Source organism: Pituophis catenifer, unplaced genomic scaffold (assembly GCF_029215685.1).
Source record: "Pituophis catenifer annectens isolate HBS135680 unplaced genomic scaffold, rPitCat1.0.hap2 SCAF_2, whole genome shotgun sequence".
NCBI lineage: Eukaryota > Metazoa > Chordata > Lepidosauria > Squamata > Colubridae > Pituophis > Pituophis catenifer.
Genome location: NW_027256882.1, coordinates 190405355 through 190421002, shown reverse-complemented (window position 1 = coordinate 190421002; position 15648 = coordinate 190405355). Strand labels below are relative to the sequence as shown.

The window sequence follows — 15648 nt, the reverse complement described above, 5'->3', positions numbered from 1 at the left end:
ATGTAAGTGGGAATAAGTATGAATTATTTTACCATTCATGTATATGTCACCCAGTTCAGATGAATTCAGTATCCTGGATATATCCATTTATTAGAGCAGGGTATATTTTACAGGTTACAAAGATTTTATATATATCCAGCATCCAGGATTTAAAGAAACATTCTAATATAGATTCAGACTTTCAAAAACAAAACTTCAAAACAGACTTTGGTTTAGTCAGAAATGGAGTCTTCCATCAGAAAGGATGAAAATTTTAGAATTGCCATTGAACTATAAATTCTCCTTTTGAAATGTGAAAAAAAATGAAGTAAATTTTCTTAAATTGCTCTTCAATTCATGATGAAAATCGCACACCAACAGATCTAATCTTCTTTTTGATTATGGCTTGGCAGAAGTACTTTCAGCAGTCTCTTCTATCTCCTCAACGCTTTGCTGCATATACCGCAGTGATCTATATTTTTTAACATCCTGCAGCAGAATGACCATAATATGGAAAGTAAGAGACAGTTAATCCTGTTATTTCTACAGCATGGCAAATAGATGCCTTAAAGTTCACTTATTTTAATTCTGAAAATATCCCTAATACAGGAATGGACAGAAAATAAATTTAGTTATCTAGTTAGATTACTGGATAACACAGAGTAAATCAGCAAACATTGTTTTCTAAATTCAGCAGTAGTGAGAGCAAAACACAACTGCTTCCTAAAATAAGCCAGAGGTATATTTCTAAACTACAAACCTTATTCAGATCAGTTTGGTCTAAAGCCATGAGAATGCAACAAATATTACCACTCCCAATTGCCACCATTTTTCCACTTACATTCATTGTTCTAAGGATATACACACACACATAATTCTAGAAGCCTGAAATCTGCAACGGAAGAGGTGAGGAGAGTAGCCTATGTTTTTATTGGGTAACTCCATGTTCATGTATGTTTGTATTTTTTGGATTTATGTGCCTCCCATCTCTAGGTGACTGGGCAGCTTACAAACATTAAAACCAGAAACATTAAAAACAGTAATCGTAGTAATAGTTATACTAAAAATTTAAAGGTGGCGGGGAGAAAGCATAAACACGAGAGGTGGGGTCTTCAATCTACTAACTACCTCCACAGTGATGCCCCCTTGTTGGGGACCCAGACACGCTAGTAGAGCTAGGTCTTCATGCCCTTGGGAAGGTCAGGAGGGTCAGTGCAGATCTCACCTTGGGTATGATGTTCCAAAGGGCAGGGACCACAGAGAAGTCTCTTCTGGATCCTGCCTGTTGGAATTCCTTGGCTGACAGGATCCATAGCATGTCCTCTGCTGGCATGGATGAGGGGGAAGAAATCTCATTGGGGTGAGGCGGTTCCTCAGCTGGGACCCAAGCTATACAGGGCTTTAAAGGTAATAACACTTTGAATTGCAGCCAGAAGCAAACCAGCAGCCAACGAAGCTCATGAAGCAACAGTATAACATGGGCCAATTGAGGCTCCAAGAACTGCCTGCACTGCTGCATACTACACCAGTTATAGTTTCTAAGATATACTCTTCAAGGGTAACCCCATTAGAGTACATTGCAATAGTCCAGGCGTGAGATGGCTAGGGCTTGAGTAGACTTGAGTGCAAGGACTGATCCAGGAAGGGATGCAACTGGCACACAATACAAAGTTGGGCAAAGACTCTCCTGGCTATGACTTTGAGCAGAATTGAGAGTCCAGGAGAACCCCCGAGTTACACACTGGGTCTGCTGGGGTAGCGGAACCCCATCCAGAACTAAATGTGTTGAGAATCCTGGATCTTGAAGCTCCAAGTATCCAAAGCCATTTGGTCTTGCCAGAGTTCCATTGAAATTGTTGTCCCTTATCCAGGCCCCCCCAGTGTCCAGCACTGAAGGGCAGCAACAGCATCACTTGGGTCACCAGGGGTGGAGATGTAAAGTATTTGGTCTGGATTTCTTTGGACAAATGATGGATACAATAACATTAATCATGAAGCCATTGTTATGATGTATATAAGGAAGAGAGCACCCAAGAGGCTCATTGGATATTGTTTATGGTAGCGATGGAGGCGGGTGGTTCGGAGAACCGGTAGCAAAAATCTCTACCCCCCCTCCCCCCAGCTGAGCTCTTCGGCCGAAAAAATGTTTTTAAAAGTAAAAAAAAAGCCTCTGATGATCGCGTGGCTCAGCTGGGATCCTCAAACCCCTTTTTTTCTTTTAAATGCCTCTGACGATCCAAGCTGAGTTGCCTGGTCGGCAGAGGCATTTAAAAGAAAAAAAACATTTTTTTCTTTTAAATGCCTCTGACGATCCAAGCTGAGTTGCCTGATCGTCAGAGGCATTTAAAAGAAAAAAAGTCTCTGCCGATCAGGCAACTCAGCTGGGATCATCAGAGCCTTTTGAAAGCAATTTTTAACAACCTCTTCGTTTTTAAAAGTAAAAAAAACAAATTTTGGCCACGCCCACCTAGTCACATTACACCACCACCACCACCACCAAACAATGCCCACAGAACTGGTAGTAACAAATTTTAGATTTCACCACTGACCTAAGTGTTTCCTACTCCATGGAAGATGTTTAAACAAAAGGTAGTTACAGATGGATTGGCAGGGGCTAGGAAAGTCATACTTTTTGGTCAGCCATTGCAGGGGGTCTTCTCCACATTATTTTCAATGACCTTTGAAATATTATTGAATAATGGGTAATCCATTAATACTTTTGTTCCCACTTTCAACCCTGTAACAATTTTCTACTAACCTGTTTCCCTATTAAAACTGCAGATAGAAAACCCATAAGCAGGATAGCCATTGCGAAGTAGGCAACTTTCACACGAAGTTTGCTCCTTGTTGCACTCATCATCTTTGCCCTTTAAAAAGCAAACATAATGTTATCCCATGGAAATGGCTATCTTATATGTAAGATCTTGAAGGCAATTCTCCCATGGTTTTAACTTACACTTAAATTTTACTTGTTTAATGGTTTAAAGCATTAATTATTTAATTTAATTTAATTTAATTTAATTTAATTTAATTTAATTTAATTAATTTAATTTAATTTAATTTAATTTAATTTAATTTAATTTAATTATTTAATTTCCAATTTATATACCGCCCTTCTCCCTGAGGACTCAGGGCGGTGAACAGCCAAGATAAGAACATAGAATACAAATATTAAAAACAGTTAAAAATATATATAAATTTGGCCCGAAAGTTAAGAAGTCACAAACTGATTAAAAGAATTTAAAAATTTCTTCTTAAGCCAGCCCGGCTTGCTGGAAAAGATGGGTTTTAAGGGCACGACGGAAGGCATTGAAGTCATGGATTCTCCTTATCTCAGGGGGCAACTGATTCCAGAGTGTAGGAGCCCCCACAGAGAAGGCCCTCCCCCTGGGGGTCACCAGCCTACATTGTTTGGCTGATGGCACCCTGAGGAGGCCCTCTCTGTGGGAGCGCACGGGTCGATGGGAGGTCGTCGGTAGCAGCAGGCGGTCTCGCAGATAGCTAGGCCCTATGCCATGGAGCGCTTTAAAGGTGATAACCAACTCCTTGAAGCGCACCCGGAAGACCACCGGGAGCCAGTGCAGCTCGCGCAGAAGCGGTGTTACATGGGAGCGCCATGTTGCTCCCATCACTACCCGCGCTGCTGCGTTCTGGACCAGTTGGAGCCTCTGGGTGCTCTTCAAGGGGAGCCCCATGTAGAGAGCATTGCAGTAGTCAAGGCGAGAGGTGACGAGGGCGTGAGTGACTGTGCACAAGGAATCCCGATCGAGAAAGGGCCGCAACTGGCGAATCAGGCGAACCTGACAGAAGGTCCCCCTGGTAACAGCCGTCAGATGTTCCTCCAAAGACAGCTACCTATCCAGGAGGACTCCCAGATTGCGAGCCCTTTCAGTGGGGGCCAAAGACTCACCCCCAATAGTCAGTGATGGAGTCAACTGACTATATCGGGATGCCAGGAGCCACAGCCACTCAGTCTTGGAAGGGTTGAGCTTGAGTCTGTTCCTCCCCATCCAGATCCGCACAGCCTCCAGGCACTGGGACATCACTTCAAGGGCATCGTTGGGGTGGCCTGGGGTGGAGATGTACAGCTGGGTGTCATCAGCGTACTGGTGGTATCTCACCCCAAAGCCACGGATGATCTCACCCAGCGGCTTCACATAAATGTTGAACAGAAGGGGCGAGAGGACCGATCCCTGCAGCACTCCACAGATGAGAGGCCTCGAGGTTGACCTCTGCCCCCCTGCCAACACAAACTGCGACCGGTCGGAGAGAAAGGAGGAGAACCACCGCAACACAGTGCCTCCCACCCCCAACTCTTCCAGCCGGTGCAACATGATACCATGGTCAATGGTATCAAAAGCCGCTGATAGATCTAACAGGACCAGAACAGAGGAACAACCCCTGTCCCGAGCCCTCCAGAGATCATCAACCAACGCGACCAATGCTGTTTCCGGGCTGTGCCCAGACCTAAAACCCAACTGGAACGGATCTAGATAAGATGTTTCCTCCAGGAATTGTGGAAACTGTCGCGCGACCACACTCTCAACAACCTTCGCAATAAAGCGAAGGTTGGAGACAGGACGATAGTTAGCCAATATTGCCAGATCCAGGGACGGCTTCTTGAGGAGAGGCCTCACCACCGCCTCTTTCAGGGCAGCGGGGAAGTGACCTTCACTCAATGAAGCATTAATAACGTCCTGGAGCCAGCCTCGTGTAACCTCCCGGGAAGCCAGTACCAACCAGGAGGGACACGGGTCCAGTAAACATGTGGCCGCACTAAGTCTCCCCAAAATCCTGTCCACATCATCGGGAGTCACAGCATCAAACTCCTCCCAGATAACATTCTCAAGATTGTTCCTCGTCACCCTGCCCTGATCTACCCAGTCAGAGTCCAAATCCCCCCGGATCTGAGCGATTTTGTCATACAGGTATTGTCCGAAATCCTCTGCCCTGCCTTCTAAGGGATCCTCCCGCACTCCCGGATGGAGCAGGGCGGCCGGACGATTCCCTGATGACGCAATAGAGGCGGAAAAGTAATTAAACTTTGCCGTCTTTATCGCCACTAGGAAGGCCTTAATATGTGACCTTACCAGTGTTCGATCAGATTCAGCGAGACTGGCCCTCCAACCACTCTCCAGGCGTCTTTTCCGGCGCTTCATTTCCCTCAGCTCCTCAGTAAACCAAGGAGCCGCACGGGATCGGTACCGGGTCAGAGGCCGCAAAGGCACGACTCGGTCCAAGGCCCCACCAGCCACCCGATCCCAGGCAGCTACCAGGTCCTCAGCCAAGTCATGTGCTAGATCCTCAGGAAATGGCCCAAGCTCCGTCTGGAACCTATCAGGATCCATCAGGCGCCTGGGGCGGATCCATCTAATTGGGTCCACCTCCCTGCGGCGAGGGGTCGCGGTTCGAAGATCTAGGCGAAGGAGTGAGTGGTCAGTCCATGACAAGGGTTCCATGTCTATGCCCCCTATAACAAGACCACTCAACCACTGGCCAGAGACAAAAATCAAGTCCAGAGTGTGACCTCCCCTGTGAGTAGGGCCATGAACTAACTGGGTCAGGTCCATGGCCGTCATGGAAGCCATGAACTCCCGAGCCATCTCAGACGTTTCACCAGCGGATGACAAGTTGAAATCACCCATGACTAAAAGCCTGGGTGTTTCTACTGCCACCGTGGCTATCACGTCGAGTAGCTCAGGTAGGGCTGTTGCCACACGGCAGGGAGCCAGGTACATAAGCAGCAAGCCCATCTGAACCCCACGGCCCCACCTCACAAGGAGGGACTCACATCCGGCTATCTGAGGCACAGTGGTCTCCCTCGGACCCAGATCCTCGTTAATAATAACCGCCACCCCCCCCGCCCCTCCCCTGGGCCCTCGGCTGATGGAATGCTCTGAAGCCTGGTGGGCACATTTCAACCAGAGGGACGCCACCCTCCGGGCCCAACCAGGTCTCCGTAATACCCGCCAGGTCCGCTCCTCCCTCTTGAATAAGATTGTGAATGAGGGGGGCCTTATTGACCACGGACCTGGCGTTGCACAGCATCAGCCGAAGGCCCAGATCCTGAGTATCTAAGCCACCTAGTATCTGAGCAGAGCCTTGGGGACCAGGGCAAGCAATTGCTCTCAGACAGCGAGTGCGAGCCCCCAACACCTGATATGGTCCTCTGCTCCCGCCATATCTGCCCCTCCCATCTACCGTGCCGATGGTACAACCCTCATAGATAACGTCCCCCATCCCTTTCCCAATCCCTCATCCAGTGCCCCCCAAATCGTTACCCTGTGCCGGGCACGGCTCTGACCCTGGTGGATTTCCCCCATCCGCCATAGTTGTCTTCCCAATATCTCTAAAAGAATAATTACAACCCCCCCCAGAACCCCTTAAAATCTTTAAAAAATTCCCTAAAAAACCCCATAAGTTCTTCCTTGCTCCATGCCATCTCTCCAGACTCCAAAGTCCTACATTGAGATAGGCCCTCGATAACGTGGGGGGCCAAACCTGCGAGAAAGGAGAATCTCGCAGGGCGAGGAGTTCCGACACCGAATACATATAATCATCGGGGGAAACAAAGTCCAAGGGTGGGGGACCACTGATGTTATAAACATAGGGAAAATTCCAGTCCATGGTCAGGCCGCCAAGCTCCACTGTCCTCTCACGACAATGGCTAAGGAGGTACATATCATTCGACCCCAAAAGTTTCCAGGGCGGCCGTCTCTCATCAAGGCCAACCCATGGAGACTTTGATAGAAGACTCAGGGGTGAGGATAGACATATTCCGCCTCCTCCGGCCTCGTGTCCATAGAACCAGTATCCCTCCTGGGATTAGCAGCATCAGGGAATCCAATATCCAGCTCAAAGGAGGTTTAAGTTCGTAAATGTTCGTCATAGAAGTTCTACATGGTAGGGAATCCAGACAGGCCAGATAGAAGTGGGGGAAAATTAGGAATAGTTCAGCAGGCCAAGATGGATGGGTAGCTATGATCGTAATAGGCCAATAGGCCAAAACTCAGTCCAACGGAAGGAGGGGGGGGGAATTCAAACTGCATAAGTTTGTAGTCATTTTCCGGCCCCTGTAACCCTCAGCCTTCCATTCTAATGGGTAAAGCTCCCCTATTTCGTCCCCCCCCATCCAGCTCTCCCTGGGGGGGGGTCTCTGGGTCTCCATGGAGGTAACCCTTCCCCCAAGGGAAGGCTCTGTTTTTATTGTGCTTTACTTTATTGTGAGCTGGGTGGCCATTTAAATTAGATAAGAACCTAGATGCTTACAATTTGCCAATTTCCAACAGGAGAAAATATCAAATCTATCTGATGGATCATCTTTCTTGCAATTCTAGCTGTCTCTTCTGCATACTGATAGGTGGCTAAAACAATACATTTGAAGAGACTCCACAGATGAGTCACTGAAAAGCAATCATACTTCCTGTTAATTACAGTAGGATGTTTGCAATTTCCTATACAGGCTTACACGAAAAGATGAAATAGCATGTTTGCATGACAATAGCAATTACAGTGAAATGTAAAAGGTAGGCTTATACTATGAAAGTTAAAACAGTGGACAGCTTTCTCCAATCTGAATGTGAGCCAGATGTATGAGCTTCAAATTCCAGAATTTTCATTGCTCATATTAACTAAGAAAATCTAAACATCTGGAGAAAGATGAGTCTGGGAAAAGCTAATAGAACTCACTGAATCATGCCTACAATTATTCTTTAGTTCAGCATCCTAAGAATTTTACAAAAGTTTTTCTGCAGATAAAATATGTCCTCTGAACAAGACATTCCATTTAGTTGCCAACAGACATTATTCTCACCAAATTTACAGAATATAGAATAACACAAGAGAACTTGGGAATCTTCTAATCCAACCCCCTGCTCAAGCAGAAGACTCTATACCTATACCCTATTGATCCCTTCTCTGTGATAGCCCCCCCAAATATTGGAAGACTGCTATCATATCATCCCTAGTCATCTTCATTAGACTAGTTCTTGCAATAGTTCATCATACACATTCGCCTCCAGTCCCCTAATCATTTTTTATTTATAAATTTTATACAAAACTATTTTTAAACCACCATTTAAGCCAGCCATCTACCAATAACTATCAATATCATAATTCCACAGTAGTATTCAGCCTTATTTAGCATGAAGCAGATAAAAATCCACTTGACTGGATATCCCAGAGGACATATTTTATAAGTCTGTAATGTTTTATAAGCTTCTATCTGAACTAAACAAACTTTTTTGGTAGTTCCTCATAAAGAAATGACTTAAGTATTTGATGTGACTTTCCAAATCACAAGCAGTAATTCTGTTCTACTCTACATTTGTCAGACTAAACCTAGAGTTCGGTGTCAAGCTTTGGACAAACAATATTTCAAGATTCAAACAAATTGGAACAGGAAGATGGAAAAGTGGTCCTACAAAGAGAGATTGGGGAAAATGGTTTTAATCTTGACAAAGAATTTCATGAAGATATGATATTCTAGTTCTTGATGGGAGTATTTTGTAGACAAAATTATCTACAGTCCAGACTGCATTTGTAGCCAGTTACAAACTGCATTATAGACAGAGCAAATTGGCTCAACTGATAGCAATTCCAGAGGTGACTATAGACCAAAAGCTACACCAGAACTTTCAAGAAAACAGCATGTTGGCCTCAGATTGCTGCTCTTGTATTAATGTCCCCATGACCATCTGCCTTTTCACCACATGAAAAATATATATCTATTTGAAACAATTGGTGTCAGCAATAATCATTTTTAATGGGTAATGAACATACGAAATGTGCTGAGGTATATCTTCTTTTTTCTTGAAGCGCCCTGACCACAGCAACAGTTTCTTATCCCATTCAGAAACTTCATGGCTGAATGGAGAGGAGTGTGCTGCAGGAGAAACAAAAGAGAAAATGCACCACCTGAAAACCCAAGGACAAAAGGCAGCATCAGAATTGAATTCTAGCATCAAAGCTAAGGAGCCCCATGTTAACAGTTTTCCTAAGGGTTACATACTTTATAGAAAGAGAATACAGAATAACAGGGTTGGAAGAGACCTTGGAGATCTTGTAGTCCAATCCCCTGCTCAAGCAGAAGATCCTATACTATTCTGCATAAATGGCTCTCCAGTTTCAACAATGAAGACAGTTTTAGCCCACCACAAAGAGAAGCAACTGTGCAACTGGCATTCAGTCCCCCACTCCCATGTGATGGCAGAGGTAAACATTTCACTTCTGTGACTCCCAGACTTCCTGCCATTATCCCTTCTTTCATTGTTCTCTCCTGATATTCAGGTCAAAGGGATATTTTCACAGCAGCCTTTTCTAGAGAGCTGGGTATATTTTCAAAGGAAAATAATTTGACCTCATTATTTGTGCTTCAAGTGAGAATTCTGGGTTGACTTGTAGTTTTCTTGCTGTCCGTGTTAGTCAAGATCAACACCAAAAATGAAATGCATCAACAATCTACCTCTCCTGCTTCAGTCCAACTTTCACTTCCAAAAAGTGTCACAGGAAATATCATGGCTTTGCACTAATTAAGATGGATTCAAAATCTCAGTCAGCAGAAGGCTCATGAACTAGTCTGAGAATATCACTTTCTCTAATCCTAATCTAATCTGCTGTGAGGACTGTAAAAATACAGAGAGGGATGTATTACATATACAGTATAAGTAGTCATTCACTTGCCATGGTTGCTAAGTGAATCACTGCAGTTAATTGAATCTTGTTCAATTGTTAAGTGAAATCAGCTTTCCCCATTGACACTGCTTGTCAGAAGCCAGGTGGGAAAGTCACAAATGGAGATTACATGACCCTGGGATGCTGCAACCATTGAAAAGACATGCTGGTTGTCAAGTGCCCAAACTTTGACCATGTGACTGTGGGAATGTTGCAATAGTTTTAAGTGTGAGGACCAGTTGTAAGTCACTTTTTTTCAGTGCCACTCTAACTTCAAACAGTTGCTAAACGAATAGCTGTAAGTTGAGGGTGACCTGTATATGCTTTTTGGATTCAAAACATAAATTACTAAAAATAAGATTCAAAATATCAAACCTGCTAACTCCTCTGAGAATGGAGCCTGTGTAAAATAGCAGAAGCACACCTGCTTATATTGCAATTGCTAGTTTGAAAAAAGTTTACATTGAACTAAACCTCTGCTTACTTCCCTAGAAAAAAGTCTTACTGCTGAATAATCAGAGTTAGGAGAAGGAATTATGTGGGTGCCATTGTACTATACAGTCATTATGCAGGAAGGGGGAAGCCTTACATTCTCTTAAACTTTATGAAATCAACATTTTGAAAACTTAAGCCACTCATATAATCATTGATTTTTGCTGTAACCATTAATCAAGATATGGCTTCGGCCTGGTCTACCCAATGCGAAGAGGAAACATCAGGCCAGCATGGCTTTGGCCCAGCCTACCCAGTACGAAAAGGACACATCGGACCAGCATGGCTTCAGCCCAGTCTACCCAGTGGGAAGAGGAAACATGCCAGCAGTTTGGGGAGTGGTGTCAAGCTGGCCATGCCCACCCGATCAGCCATACCCGCAGTCGGCCATGTCCTGTAAGTGGTGTCAAGCTGGCCACACCCACCCAGTTGGCCTTTATTTTTATAAATAACTCAGGCTGGCGCACATACCTATTCCTTCCTCCTCCTATCTTCTAATAGAACAATTCAACATTGAAATCAATTACCCATTGATGTAGTGGTTTTCCCTTACTGGATTGTTCAAGTAGAGACATACTATTTGAAATGTTTAATTTGGATTCACACATAGAGCAAAGAGTTGGATTGTATGCCTAAGTGGCCCCTTCTTATCAGCTATTAATAAATATTTACTCCTTGATATTCTCAAATACTTCAGTCAAGGGAATGATACAGAAATCCAACACAAAAAAATGCCTTGCTTCTGATTTAATATATCCTCTTTTCAGTGGTGGGATTCAAATAATTTAACAACCGGTTCTCTGCCCTAATAATTTCTTCCAACAACCAGTTCACCAAACAGCTCAGAAAATTAACAACCAGTTCTCCCGAAGTGGTGCGAACTGGCTGAATCCCACCACTGCCTCTTTTCCAAAAGGAGTAACACCATCCCTGCCATCCCAGAATCTATATACAGGGATGACTGTATATTATTGGTCCACTCTGTTTTACTACATTTTAAGTATGTTTAATATCTTGTTTTGACATCTCTTTGTCAACTTTTGTACGTTTAAGACAGTGCTTAGCTCTATACATATATTTCTGGAGTGTGAATTCCTTACAGTACAAAACAAAAAAGGAGCAAAAAAAACCAAGCCAATTTTGACACCTGTGACTTCCTGGAAAACACCCTGAACTTTTCTTGCCAAGATTTCAGAAATGGCTTGTCCTTGCCTATTTCCTACAACTAAGAGGGCCTGGCCCAAGGTCATCTTGCTGGCTTTGTGTCCAACCTGGAACTGGAACTCATAGTCTCCTGACACCTTAACCACTACACCAAACTGACAATTTTTTTTCTGAGGGGCAAATTAAAAATTTGCTCTGAATGGTTTGGGTATGGGAGTTTGGTACATACATACAACTTCCTAAAATTGGAGTTTTTCTTTCTACATATACAGCTTTAAAACCAAGGAGAGCATACAATGTAGTCATCTACTGGCTGTGTTCATCCAAAAACATAACCCATGGTCCATCTAACCAGAACAAACCAATTACCTGGATTGATACACCACAAGCTATAAAAATCATGGTTTAGTAACAGTGGTTGAGTTCACATAATATACTAAGAAAGAAAAAAACAAGCAATCACATTTTGGTTGGCATACTCTGTAAACCCACAGATGTGTCAACTTCCATTCATACTCTTTCGGCCCTTAATATTTTCTCATCAGTTCCAAGTTAAAAGCCTGATCAAAACCAAATTTAATTGCGACACAGATCTTAGTAGAACTAGAGAGTACAAGTTCCCGGAAACGCATGCTATTGATCTCACAAATAAATCAAACTCTCCAACTCTGAAAAAGCAGCTGACTGCATTTTGGGGCATAAATCTACACCATGTGAATTGCTCCCAACGAAGCATACACAGGATTCGTCAAGAAATTATGAATTATGAACTTTACCTGGTCCTTTGACATGCGTGTTTTTTTCATCGGCCTTCTCAGTTTTGCAACACAGCCTATTGGTTATAGAATACGGTCTTTTAGCAGCACGTGCAACCGAAAAAATGCGCTTGTCCAGTCTCCTGACAATTTTGCCTGGATGAAAAAGAAACAAGTGTATTAAATTAAAAACGAGAAATTAAGAAGTAACCTAACGCTTGGCTTCCGATTCCTCTAGCTTGAAAGAGAATGGGCAGATGATCGAAGGGGGAAATTTCACGAGACTGAGCAGAAAAAAAGGAGCTCCGTTTCCTAAAGCGAGAAAACATAAAAGTCGCCAGCAGAAACACCCACCAACAGCCAGCGATAACCGAGACATGATCGCGAACCGTCCTTGGATTTCCGCGGTCCGACTTCGGGTTTCCGGCCCTTCCGCTCCAACCCTCTTCTTCGCGCACTGGCTCGATGGCAACGCTCGCCCCTTGCCAAGCGGGAGAGGTTGGGTGGCTGAGGCCGACTAGTGGAACCAGCGCGAACTTCAAATAAAAACGAGGGCGAAGTGCAGGGAGGAGAATAAGGATTGCTTCGTAAAATAATATTAATGTCATTACTCTAAAAACGATTGTCTTCTATTGTAGGGGTGGAAATAATTTTCATTGCCCTTCTGGTGCTTTCCTAGTATCAATTCATATTTTCTTTAATATGATGCCAATATATTCTGATAAAAATACCAACATGTTTGGATTAGTCCTTTCACTGGAAAAGGTAAAATATATGCTGAATAACAGTGGCAAGCTAGAAAAATGACCCCTATAATATAGCCTTGCTTCTGTTTAGACTAGAAAGATGGATCTAGCCTGGAAAGAAGGGGCCAATAAAAAAATCTGGGATTGTAATACTAGTCCATACAAGTTGGTCATCAACCAGAAATAACAGCTTTTTATAGTGGCATAGAATTCCTTGACTGGACAAGCCCCCTTACTGCCCTCTGTTACTATAAGAATCTGATGACTACTTTAAATGCCTGCAAATCCACCACTTAATGCAACCTTGGAGGATTGGACTAGAAGACCTCCAAAGTCCCTTCCTGATCTGAATCTGATTCTACCTCAGATTGAAGAAACAGCTGCTAAATTGGGGAACTCCTCCATCTCGCGAGAGGCATCATGCAACAGAAGCAGCCTCTCTTTATTCAATTTATATTGAAATAGAAATTGTCTCTTTTCCCTTCCCACAGAGGAGTAACTGTCATTGATAGGATTCCCTCAAAGACAAATACATCTTAAAGGGTGTCAGCAGCCTGAAAGAATATGCCCAGGATCCCAGTCTCATTAATAATACTCATTAGCTCAGTGGCTAAGACGCTGAGCTTGTTGATCAAAAGGTCGGCAGTTCAGTGGTTTGAATCCCTAGTGCTGCGTAATGGGATGAGCTCCCGTTACTTGTCCCAGTTTCTGCCAACCTAGCAGTTCGAAAGCATGTAAAAATGCAAGTAGAAAAATAGGGACCACCTTTGGTGGGAAGGTAACAGTGTTCCATGTGCCTTTGGCGTTTAGTCATGCCGGCCACATGACCACGGAGACGTCTTCAGACAGCGCTGGCTCTTTGGCTTTGAAACGGAGATGAGCACCGCCGCCTAGAATCGGGAACAACTAGCACATATGTGCAAGGGGAACTTTTACCTTTATCTTATTTTCTTACCACCATTGACAAGTTGCCACCCCTTCTCCAAAACACAAATCAAAGGCATTGCAGGTAAACCAGTTGTGACTGGGATTGCTATTGTGTGTGGTTGTAAAACAAAATGTCACATGACTGCACCAACTTGCAACAGCAACTCCCCATTGCAGTTGTAAACCAAGAATCGTTGTTTACCATACACCCAGGTCAAGCCAAGCCATTCTTTGTCATCCAGCCACAAGCCTTGGTAAGATTTCTGAAGGTTTCACAAATTGAGGGTGGCCAAAGAGGCAGAGATGAAGGGAGATAAGCAGGTGTGGGAACTTGTAGCACCCCTGCAGTTGTAAGTACAAGTGGGCTACTAAGCTCTGGAATTTTGATCATGTGTCCAGTGGCCAGAACTTTGGTCACAGGTTGTAAATTCCTTCATAAAGCATCATAACTTGGGTCACTGAACAAATGTCATAAATTGAGGATTACCTCTAGGTCTTTTGCACTCATTTAAAAATGTATTTGGTGGAAGCCTTTCAAAGTGATGGCTATTGTGGGTAGAAACAATCTGATCCACTTTGTATCAGCCTTTATTATTTTTACAAACAACTCAAGGTGAACATATCCAACACATGATTCTCCTATTTCCTCACAACAATCCTGTGAGGTGGGCTGGGCTGAGAGTCACCCAGTCACCCAAGCTGGCTTTCATGGCTAAGGCAGGACTTGAATTCTTGGTCTCTTGTTTTCTAGCCTGGTGCCTTAATCACTAGACTAGACCAAACTGGCTCCATCCACTTTGCAGTCTCCTTGCTGGGGAAACTAGCAGCTGCTCATGATCCACCTTGGTTAAAGGACCAAAAGTTTTTCCTGGATTCTCTTCCCAAAGTTCACTAGCAGCCTTTCTGCTCGCCTAGCAGGGCTCTTAACCTCACCTGGTCCAAATACTCTTCCTTTCTTTTCCCCTCTGCCTTGCCTTCTCCAAATCTGGCATTCAATCCCCTCCATGTTCCTGTCTTAGCTTTTTCCTTCCTTTTCCTTCCTGGCTTCCTTTCCTCCACTCAAACTCTTCCCTACCACTGAGCCTTTAGCACTATCTCTACTAGAATCCAGAGGGCAGGAGTAGAAGGAACTTTCTATCCTGGCTGCCACATACATCTCCAAATATTCCTTTTCTTCTATCTTGCCAACTAGCTTTTTAGTTGAGCAATTTTAAGCTGCCTTCTGCCAACCTGGGTTGATTTTTTCTTTTTTCCTGGGTTTTTCTATTTTACTGTCTTTTGCCCCACTATTACCTTAAACAAAATGAAGTTGAATTCCTAAAAGAGTGATTGAGATAATATCTGAAATGTACAGTACCAAAGTCTTTGGAGCTAAGCCCAGTGCCCAACTAATTCCATTTTACAACGGCTTTTAAGAAATTTAACTTATGACAAGATTTCTTTGAAATAAAAATTATCCCTAAAAGTCCATTTCCTGTAGCCGTTTGAAATCGTGTATTTTCAGCCTCTCTTCAATCTCCTTTGTGGCATGCCCTGGTTCTCACATGGCTTCAAGATCGGCTGCATGTGCTAAATGAGCTATTTTTCCTAACCGGCTTGCCTAAACAAGAACCTTGAAGCTTCAAAATAACTTTGCATCCCAAGAAAGCTGCCCCGAGAAAAAGACCGGCTGCAGGTGTTGGTTTTCACCTCCAAACGCGGTTCACCTCCAACTGCTGTTGCTTTTTAAAATCAGTCTCAAGCACTACGTGACGAGGTCAAGATCTCTAACCATCTGCACCCCGGCGCTCTCGGCCAACTGAACCAGGAGCAGCCAAACGCGGAGCGCAACAAACACCCCGCGACTTCCGGCCCGGCTCGGGGATCCCGCGGAAGCCTGCTCGTGGCGCGGAGAAGGAGCAGGAGGGGGTGGG

General features: G+C 44.1%; 1 protein-coding gene across 2 annotated transcripts; it reads right to left on the bottom strand.

The window, feature by feature from the left end:
* Positions 1–69: 69 nt before the first annotated feature.
* On the bottom strand, positions 70–12541 carry FAM162A (family with sequence similarity 162 member A). Of its 2 annotated transcripts, XM_070938385.1 has the most exons (6): positions 12417–12541; positions 12084–12218; positions 8761–8863; positions 2738–2846; positions 1205–1302; positions 70–468 (listed from the first exon to the last, which is right to left on the bottom strand). In XM_070938385.1, the coding sequence occupies exons 1-6, from the start codon at positions 12439–12441 to the stop codon at positions 414–416; spliced, it is 525 nt and encodes a 174-aa protein (XP_070794486.1). In that variant the 5' UTR covers positions 12442–12541; the 3' UTR covers positions 70–413. The 2 variants fall into 2 exon arrangements, with proteins under 2 accessions (XP_070794486.1, XP_070794487.1); XM_070938386.1 differs by lacking the exon at positions 1205–1302.
* Between the last annotated feature and the right edge of the window lie 3107 nt (positions 12542–15648).

What these genes read in the sequence shown, in the direction of transcription:
- FAM162A (XM_070938385.1), bottom strand. Translation starts at nt 12,441, where the DNA reads ATGTCTCGGTTATCGCTGGCTGTTG. An exon ending in TCGGTTATCGCTGGCTGTTG is followed by an intron (nt 12,219 to 12,416) that starts GTGGGTGTTTCT and finishes TTTTTCATCCAG; the next exon opens with GCAAAATTGTCAGGAGACTG. An exon ending in CACGCATGTCAAAGGACCAG is followed by an intron (nt 8,864 to 12,083) that starts GTAAAGTTCATA and finishes TTTCTCCTGCAG; the next exon opens with CACACTCCTCTCCATTCAGC.